Raw genomic sequence first — 11,067 nt, forward strand, 5'->3', positions numbered from 1 at the left:
CACTAGAGCTAGTATAAGCTCTACTAAATGTGAGTGGATCTACTATATTTTAACATTTTTATCCATTTTTGGAACATACTGCACCATCACTGTCTTTTGTTCTATTCACACCAGAGCTGGATTAAGCTCTACAAAAAGTGAGTATAATCTCTTTTATTTTATTTGGATACCTCTTGGATCACCTTGTACTACTATCAGTTTCGTCATTCATCGCCCTCCTCCATATACCTGTAAGGAGCAGAACTCTACAACTTCAGAGACAAACCTAGGACTTAAGTTCCATTATATTGGACTCCGTCTCATTATTATTACCTCAATCAGGACTTTATTTTATTTACCTTGCCTACTGGCGCAGTCCCATCCTTTTCTTTATTTGCCCTTTCCATAGAACAGGTAGGACATATATAATCAACCATGACAGGTGCATTCTGTTTTGAGGGATGTAGAGAGGGATCTCTTAAAGGACTTTAGGCTTAGGGAAGATTTGAAATTGTACGGGAGGTAGTTCCACAATTGCGGGGCTGTGTAGGAGAAGGAGGATCGGGCTGCTTTCTTTTTGTATTGAGGTAGACTAAATAAAGTGCTGGTACTGGATCAAAGGTTATAGGAGGTGGGAACAGCCGAGGAGAGCATTCTGTCCAGGAAGAGTGGGAGCTTCCCAGAAAATCTCTTAAACACAAGGCTGGAAAGATGAAGGGTGCGTCTGGATTCTAGCGACAACCAGTTTAGTTCTTTTAGCATGTCACAATGGTGGGTCCTGTAATTACATTGTAGCACAAATCGGCAGAACGAGTTATACAATATATTGCGTTTATTAATGTGGGATTGCGATGCAGATGCATATACTACATCCCCATAATCAATGATTGGCATCAGCATTTGCTGTACAATCTTTTCCTTTACTGAAGGGCTTAGGCAGGATTTGTTTCTGTACAGGGCACCTAGTTTTGGATAAAGTTTAGATGCAAGTTTTTCTATGTGGAGGCCAAAAGATAGATTGGGGTCTAACATCATACCCAAGTATTTGAAAGAGTGGACTGTGGTCAGTGTGCTATTTGAATTTGTTTTGATGGATAGGTGGGAATTGTGTAATTTGTGTAATTTAGGTACTGTTCCAAAGATCATTGTGACAGTTTTGGCAGTGTTTAGGAAGAGTTTGTTTTTTTGCGATCCACTTTTCTACTGTAAACTGGTCTTGGAGCACAGCCTCAAGCTGCGGTAGATCGGAATTGCTCGCATAGATTACTGTGTCATCTGCGTACATGTATACATTTGAGGATTTGCAGATATTAGGCAGATCATTTATAAATAATGTAAATAGTGGGGGGCCGAGAATGGAACCTTGGGGAACACCACACGTGACTGGGAGAGGGAAGGAGTCGCTGTCAGAAATGGACACATATTGCGAGCGATCCGATACATACGATCGAAACCGGGTTAGCGAACGATCACCAATACCTGAGTTTTTGAGTTTGTGCAGTAGAATGTTGTGCTCTTTGGTGTAAAAGGCCTTAGCAAAATCAAGGAAAATAGCTCCAGTTAGGTCTCCTTGTTCCATGCCAGTTTGGATGTCATTGCAAGCTTTTAAGAGGGCAGTTGTAGTGGAGTGATTCTGGCGAAAGCCCGATTGATCAGGGGTCAGATAGTTTGATTGTTGGTAATACTCACATAGTTGCGTGTGGACACATTTTTCTAAGATTTTTGACAATACCTGGGGCAATGATATTGGGCAATAGTTAGAAACCAAAGTAGTGTCACCACTTTTATGGATAGGCACTACTCTCGCAGTCTTCCAAAGTTTGGGTATGTATCCGGACACCAAGGATTCGTTAATTAGGGTTGCGACTGGTTTAGCAATTGCCGGCGCCCTGAGCTTCAACAGCATTGCTGGGATTTGGTCAGGTCCGGACTGGTTTTTCATTTTTAGATTATTAAGATGTTTTTCAATGACACTAACAGGTACAGGTCTAAAAATGAACTTGTCTATATTGGGACTTTGCAAATTTAGTGAGACCTGATCCACATTTGTAGTTTCAGGATGCGTGCCATTTATTAGCTTGGCAATCAGGGCAGTAGAGCATCCGACAAAATAATTGTTAAAGGCATTTGCTACATCTAACGGAAGCTGCAGGGTTTGGTTACCCACTTTGACAGATAAATTACTTGGAAACTTTTCTAACAATATTGGGTCAATTGGAAAATTTATTAAATCAAGGCCTTTGTCAGCTCACACAAATAAAAAATTCAAGGCTAGAAGTCCGGTACTAAAGGGTTATCAAAGGGGCTATTATATATATATATGTGTGTGTGTGTGTGTGTATGTCCATTTTCGAATAATACCTGTATAATAAATGAATTTATTGTATGTCCATTTTCTAATAATACCTGTTTAATAAATGCATTTATAGTATGTCTATTTTCTAATAATACCTGTATAATAAATGCATTTATTGTATGTCCATATTCTAATAATACCTGTTTAATAAATGCATTTATTGTATGTCCATTTTATAATAATACCTGTTTAATAAATGCATTTATTGTATGTCCATTTTCTAATAATACCTGTTTAATAAATGCATTTATTGTATGTCCATTTTATAATAATACCTGTTTAATAAATGCATTTATAGTATGTCTATTTTCTAATAATACCTGTATAATAAATGCATTTATTGTATGTCCATATTCTAATAATACCTGTTTAATAAATGCATTTATTGTATGTCCATTTTATAATAATACCTGTTTAATAAATGCATTTATTGTATGTCCATTTTCTAATAATACCTGTTTAATAAATGCATTTATTGTATGTCCATATTCTAATAATACCTGTTTAATAAATGCATTTATAGTATGTCTATTTTCTAATAATACCTGTTTAATAAATGCATTTATAGTATGTCTATTTTCCAATAATACCTGTTTAATACATGCATTTATTGTATGTCCATTTTCTAATAATACCTGTTTAAGTAATGCATTTATAGTAATTTCTATTTTCTAATAATACCTGTATAATAAATGCATTTATAGTATGTCCATTTTATAATAATACCTGTTTAATACATGCATTTATTGTATGTCCATTTTATAATAATACCTGTTTAATAAATGCATTTATTGTATGTCCATTTTCTAATAATACCTGTTTAAGTAATGCATTTATAGTAATTTCTATTTTCTAATAATACCTGTATAATAAATGCATTTATAGTATGTCCATTTTATAATAATACCTGTTTAATACATGCATTTATTGTATGTCCATTTTATAATAATACCTGTTTAATAAATGCATTTATTGTATGTCCATTTTCTAATAATACCTGTTTAATAAATGCATTTATGGTATGTCAATTTTCTAATAATACCTGTTTAATAAATGCATTTATTGTATGTCCATTTTATAATAATACCTGTTTAATAAATGCATTTATGGTATGTCAATTTTCTAATAATACCTGTTTAATAAATGCATTTATAGTATGTCTATTTTCTAATAATACCTGTTTAATAAATGCATTGATTGTATGTCCATTTTCCAATAATACCTGTTTAATAAATGCATTTATTGTATGTCCATTTTCTAATAATACCTGTTTAAGTAATGCATTTATAGTCATTTCTATTTTCTAATAATACCTGTATAATAAATGCATTTATAGTATGTCTATTTTATAATAATACCTGTTTAATAAATGCATTTATTTTATGTCCATATTCTAATAATACCTGTTTAATAAATGCATTTATTGTATGTCCATTTTCTAATAATACCTGTTTAATAAATGCATTTATGGTATGTCAATTTTCTAATAATACCTGTTTAATAAATGCATTTATAGTATGTCTATTTTCTAATAATACCTGTTTAATAAATGCATTTATTGTATGTCCATTTTCTAATAATACCTGTTTAAGTAATGCATTTATAGTCATTTCTATTTTCTAATAATACCTGTATAATAAATGCATTTATAGTATGTCTATTTTATAATAATACCTGTTTAATACATGCATTTATTTTATGTCCATTTTATAATAATACCTGTTTAATAAATGCATTTATTGTATGTCCATTTTATAATAATACCTGTTTAATAAATGCATTTATTTTATGTCCATATTCTAATAATACCTGTTTAATAAATGCATTTATTGTATGTCCATTTTCTAATAATACCTGTTTAATAAATGCATTTATGGTATGTCAATTTTCTAATAATACCTGTTTAATAAATGCATTTATAGTATGTCTATTTTCTAATAATACCTGTTTTATAAATGCATTTATGGTATGTCAATTTTCTAATAATACCTGTTTAATAAATGCATTTATAGTATGTCTATTTTCTAATAATACCTGTTTAATAAATGCATTGATTGTATGTCCATTTTCTAATAATACCTGTTTAATAAATGCATTTATAGTATGTCTATTTTCTAATAATACCTGTTTAATAAATGCATTTATTGTATGTCCATTTTCTAATAATACCTGTTTAATAAATGCATTTATGGTATGTCAATTTTCTAATAATACCTGTTTAATAAATGCATTTATAGTATGTCTATTTTCTAATAATACCTGTTTAATAAATGCATTTATGGTATGTCAATTTTCTAATAATACCTGTTTAATAAATGCATTTATAGTATGTCTATTTTCTAATAATACCTGTTTAATAAATGCATTTATTGTATGTCCATTTTATAATAATACCTGTTTGATAAATGCATTTATTGTATGTCCATTTTATAATAATACCTGTTTAATAAATGCATTTATAGTATGTCTATTTTATAATAATACCTGTTTAATAAATGCATTTATTGTATGTCCATTTTATAATAATACCTGTTTAATAAATGCATTTATTTTATGTCTATATTCTAATAATACCTGTTTAATAAATGCATTTATTGTATGTCCATTGTCTAATAATACCTGTTTAATAAATGCATTTATGGTATGTCAATTTTCTAATAATACCTGTTTAATAAATGCATTTATAGTATGTCTATTTTCTAATAATACCTGTTTAATAAATGCATTTATAGTAATTTCTATTTTCTAATAATATCTGTATAATAAATGCATTTATTGTATGTCAATTTCTAATAATACCTTTTAAATAAATTTATTGTATGTCTATTTTCTAATAATACTTGTTTAATACATGCATTTATTGTATGTCCATTTTCTAATTAAACCTGTTTAATAAATGCATTTATTGTATGTCCATTTTATAATAATACCTGTTTGATAAATGCATTTATTGTATGTCCATTTTATAATAATACCTGTTTGATAAATGCATTTATTGTATGTCCATTTTATAATAATACCTGTTTAATAAATGCATTTATTGTATGTCCATTTTATAATAATACCTGTTTAATAAATGCATTTATTGTATGTCCATTTTATAATAATACCTGTTTAATAAATGCATTTATTGTATGTCCATTTTATAATAATACCTGTTTAATAAATGCATTTATTGTATGTCCATTCTGTGAAGATCCCAGTGTTTAAATAAGACATTTATCACATCCACATTTGTGGTATTACATACATGGAGGATTTGTGTTTATGAAGCTCCAAAATACATAAAATATAGAAATATCTGTATATATTATGAAATAAGCTTTGTCAATGTAATGGAATACCAGATAAGTGGAAAAGATTATCATTCAATTGATTTCAATCTATTTAATTCTCTCTGCCCAGCTCTACCAAACACATGCAAACACAGATTCATTACGTGCAAAAATACACACAGTGATACCAACATGCAAGCAAACTGACACTCAAACTGATATCCATACACATATACACTCATATCCAAAGACACACACAAACATCCACATTAATAACAAAACCAATGCCCATACACTATTATCCATACACACGGACACACATACATTCACACTGACGCCAAAACCAATGCCCATACACTATTATCCATACACACATACATATAAACTGACACCTAAAGCCATACCCATACACAAATATCCATACACACACATACATATACACTGAGACCCAGACCAATGTTCATACACTAATATCCACACAAATATGCACAAGTAGATCCACACTGACACCCAAACTGATGCCCATACACTACTATCCATACAAACAAACACACACGTTAACATCCACACTAACACAGATGCCCATACACTACTATCCATACACACACGTACATACCGTTAATGATACCCAAACCACTGTGCCAAACTAATATCCATATACACAGACACATACATAATCACACTGATAGTCACACACATAGACTCCCATAGACTCCCACACTACAGACACATTTATACCCATACACAAATACGCACACTAATACCCATACACACTATTACCAACATACGCATAAAGCAATTTCTCCACAGAGTGGTTTTTAATGAAGGTAGCTATTTCTTGTTGAGTTAACATGTTTTTCTGTAATCTTATGCAAACCTTATTACAGGCTTTCAGGCTTACATTAAACTAGGACCGACAGAAAATTTATTAGATGATATCAGATTGCCCTATTCAATGAGAAAGAAATTTCTTACATCAATTCTTTTTGATCTTTATTGGCAAATCTAGTGTGTTCTGTGTGACCTTACAATACATTACACACATGTTGACAGACTCCAATAGTACTGCTAACAAATTCTCTCTAACACACTTACATCATCCTGTAATGTCACAAAGTTTCCATTCTCCATCTGCCCACCGACTGATTGATTCCCACTGGAGAATATCCCACAATATGTGTGGCTCGAAGTCTTGCTGTGCCGCTGAGCTGATCATTTCCACTGAGCAGTGAGGGCTGATACTTCAACCTGTCACTAGTCCCATTACCCATGCCCAGTGAGTGCCCTGGCCATGACCATGGTCTATGCCACTCACATATTAAATGCCAAGTGTCTGCACAGATCACTATGCCACTAGTCACCTTATCATAGTTCATGCCCAGTGTCTTCCATGGTCACCCTGTCACTAGTCACACTCACATAGTCCATCCCCACTTTTTGCCCTGGTCACCCTGTCACTAGTTACATTATCATAGTCCATGCCCAGTATCTTCCATGGTCACCCTGTCACTAGTCACACTCACATGGTCCATGTCCATTGTCTGCCCTGATTACCCTGTCAGTAGTCACATTCACGTCCATGCCCAGTGTCTTCCATGGTCACCCTGTCACTAGTCACACTACCATGTTCCATGCCAAGTTATTGCCCAAGTCACATGTCACTAGTCACACTCACATGGTGCATGCCTACTCATTGCCCTGGTTACTAGTCATACTATCATGGTCCACACCCAGTTATTGCTCTATTCACTCTATCAATAGTCACACTCACATTGTCCATGCCAAGTTTCTGCCCAGGTCACCATTTCACCAGTCACACTACAATGTGTCTATCCTGGTCACTAGTGACACTCACATGGTCCATGTCCAGTTTTTGCAATGGTCACCATGTCACTAGTCACACTCACATGGTTCACGCCCAGTTATTGCCCTAGTCACACTCACATGGCCCCCTGGGGGTTTTCTTGGCCAGCCCTGTCATGGCTGTGTCTGATGCTCCCATGGCATGGGGTCATTGTCTTCCCCAGCTGTGGTGTTCCTGCGATCCTGCCAGAAATGCTCCACATCTGGGAGGAATTTGCCATCCCTGGTGTCCTGGGGGCCCCTGGGGGCCAAGCGGGTGGATGGCAAGTCATGCAGAGATTGTATGGTGGCCATATCTGAGCTGTTGTCATGTGGGGGCCGGCAGCGTGCCAGGGGCAAGGCATTCCAGCAGCTGTCTCTGAAGTCGGGGGACACGGCCAGGAAGAGGCCTGGGGGCAAGGCACAGTCTGCAAACAGCAGAACCTGGGCCAGAACCAGCATGGAGGCTGGGGGTTGAGCTGAACCATGTCGGGCCCACAGCCACACCAACCACTGTGGCAGCCACAGCGCATGGAAGGCCAGGGCGACAGCCAGCAGCATGGCAGTGGTTCTCCGGCTCCCAGCACGCTGACCACACAGCCTCTTCCTGCGCTCCTGCCTCCGCTGCAGGGCCCGGATGTAACAGCCCATGGTGAAGGCAGCAGGCAGCACATAGACCAGCAGTGGGTACAGTTTAGAGAACACCGCCATGAACGGTTCTGCCCTGGCCGGGACGTCCAGCTCGCACCGCAGCCGCCCCCCCTCTTCTTCCAACCGGGAGAAGAGCAGCTGTGGCAGTGGGAGTAGGAGGGCTAGGGACCAGGATAGAAGCAGCAGGCCCCCGGCCCGTCCCCCACTGACAGGCTGCAGACGTGGTGGGGACAGCACATGGCGGTACCGGGCATGGCTGATGGCAGCCAGGGTCAGGCTCTTGACTATGTGGCAACTATGTACGAACCAGTCTGAAGTCCTGCAGGCAAAGTGTCCAAGCACCCACGACTGGCGGGCTTGAGATACGAGTAGCACAGGCAGGCACAGGGCCAGCAGCAGCAGGTCAGTGACCCCCACATGGATCACCAGGAGATTGGCCAGCGAGCACTTACCGCTGCGGACGTCATGTAGGAGAGTGGCAATAAGCAGCAGGTTCCCCGTGAAGCCCAGCAGGCAAATGGTGGCCAGGATGAGGGGCAGCACCAGGGTGGTCTCTGTACCCACCTCAGGGGGCTGTGAGCCCAGAAGACCTGAGCTATTCATTGTCAGCAAATCGGGAGTGTTGATCCCAGAGGTCAGGGGGACATGGAGGGTGTCTGTCTGTAGCCTCAGCTCCAAATACTCACAGAGCTCCAATACCTGTCTGCTACAAATACACAAAGCTCCTTCTATCTGCTGGGAGAGCTTCTTCTCCAATAATTGAGTGTCAGTCTTGCTGGGAGAGCTCCTTCTCCAATAACCGAGTGGCAGTCCTGCTGGGAGAGCTCCTTCTCTAATAATTGAGTGTCAGTCTTGCTGGGAGAGCTCCTTCTTCAATAACTGAGTAGCAGTCCTGCTGGGAGAGCTCCTTCTCTAATAATTGAGTGTCAGTCTTGCTGGGAGAACTCCTTCTCCAATAACTGAGTGGCAGTCCTGCTGGGAGAGCTACTTCTCCAATAACTGAGTGGCAGTCCTGCTGGGAGAGCTCCTTCTCCAATAACTGAGTGTTAGTCCTGCTGGGAGAGCTCCTTCTCCAATAACTGAGTGGCAGTCCTGCTGGGAGAGCTCCTTCACCAATAATTGAGTGGCAGTCCTGCTGGGAGAGCTCCTTCTCCAATAATAATTTATTGGCAGTCCTGCTGGGAGAGCTACTTCTCCAATAACTGAGTCGGTTTTGCTGTGAGAGCTCAGACTTAAACTGCTCTGTCACTGAGCACAGACTGGAATCAGATGCTGATAGGGAAGCTCTGGCTGGTATAAACTCCGGACTGTTTGCTGCTTATTTGAAACCTCTGTCTGGTACAGACACTGTCTGAATGCTGCTGATAGGAAACTCCTGGCTGGTACAGTCACTTGTTGATTGCTGCTAGTAGGAAACCATGGGATGGTACAGACGTAGATTGATTACTGCTGACATGGAACCTCTAGCTGCTCATAGGAAACCTCCTACTGCTACAAACACTGGCTGAATGTTACTGACAGGGAACATCTGGCTAATACTGATACTGCTTGAATGATACTTACAGGGAACCTTGGGCTGGTACAAACACAAGTTGATGGCTGCTGACAGGTGACTTCTGGCTGGTACAGTTATCTGCTGATTGCTGCTAGTAGGAAGCCTTGTGTGAGAACTTCTGGCTGATACAGACACTGTTTGATTTGTGGAAGCAGATGGTTGAGAGAGCCCGTAGACCTGAGCAGACTATCCTTGGCTGATTGTGGTACTGAGAGTCTTTGCTGTCCAGAGGTTGTGGTACTGAGAGTCTTTGCTGTCCAGAGGTTGTGGTACTGATATCCAGTGTGTCCACAGGTGGTGGTGCTGAAAGCCTGTGGTCTCCTTGTCTATCCACTGATTGTAATGTTGAGAGTCTTTGCTGTCCAGAGATTGGGGTGCTGAAAGCCAGGCAGTGGTCTCCTTGGCTATCCACTGATTGTAATGCTGAGTGTCTTTGCTGTCCAGAGGTTGTGGTACTGATATCCAGTGTGTTCACAGTTGGTGGTGCTGAAAGCCTATGGTCTCCTTGGCTATCCACTGATTGTAATGCTGAGTGTCTTTCCTGTCCAGAGATTGGGGTGCTGAAAGCCAGGCAATGGTCTCCTTGGCTATCCACTGATTGTAATGCTGAGAGTCTTTGCTGTCCAGGGATTGGGGTGCTGAAAGCCAGACTGTGGTCTCATTGGCTGTCTAGTGATTATCAGGCTGTGGTCTCCTGGCTGTCTTGAGATTGTGGAGCTGAGAGCCTGGCTGTGGTCTCCTGGCTGTCCAGTGATTATGGTGCTGAAAGCCAGGCTGTGATACCTTGAAATCCAGGGGAGGCGTGGAATTAGTGGGAGCAGCCTGCTATCAGCATATCTGCTAACCCACACCTCCCTGTCTTCATTAAATGGCATGTTTAGTCATGTCCTCCCTTTTCCTGTTTCTTGCCTTTTTTGCCATTACAATTCTACAAACTCAGTTAATACAGTTGAAGATAAGAAACTGAGTTGTTGTTTTTTTACACTGGCTATTGGTAGACAAGGGGTTAAACTCTAATTCCTACACATCCACCTGTTGGTCTTCCTATCAGGCAGGAGGTTATATAAACACAGGGCAATAAACAAGTTATATTCATTCCTCTCCCAGACTGTCCTGTGCACAATCCATTGTATTAATGAGAATTCTTCATTAATCCCCATGTAGCACTAATCCTCCCAGAATAATCACTGCATGCTTTCTATATCTGCCCCCCCCCCCCCCCCCCCATGCTGCCCCTCATAATGATCTGCTCAGATACATGACAAAAGTAATCATTTACAGCATCTGCAGCATGTAACAACTGTTGAACAAAGCCTTTGCCAGCCCAGCCACGCAGGGGTAAACCAGAGCCAGCTCCTATCATATGATCAAAGTGCCAGCTCAGCCATGCATGGGTTAACCAGAGCTAG

At 38.8% G+C, this 11,067-nt stretch overlaps 1 protein-coding gene across 1 annotated transcript; it reads right to left on the reverse strand.

Moving 5' to 3' along the window:
* Positions 1-7,546: 7,546 nt before the first annotated feature.
* Positions 7,547-10,417, reverse strand: LOC134615272 (G-protein coupled receptor 151-like). Its single transcript, XM_063459760.1, has 2 exons — positions 9,674-10,417; positions 7,547-9,564 (listed from the first exon to the last, which is right to left on the reverse strand). The coding sequence occupies exon 2, from the start codon at positions 8,704-8,706 to the stop codon at positions 7,588-7,590; it is 1,119 nt and encodes a 372-aa protein (XP_063315830.1). The 5' UTR covers positions 8,707-9,564; positions 9,674-10,417; the 3' UTR covers positions 7,547-7,587.
* Positions 10,418-11,067: the final 650 nt, after the last annotated feature.

Source organism: Pelobates fuscus, chromosome 6 (assembly GCF_036172605.1).
Source record: "Pelobates fuscus isolate aPelFus1 chromosome 6, aPelFus1.pri, whole genome shotgun sequence".
NCBI lineage: Eukaryota > Metazoa > Chordata > Amphibia > Anura > Pelobatidae > Pelobates > Pelobates fuscus.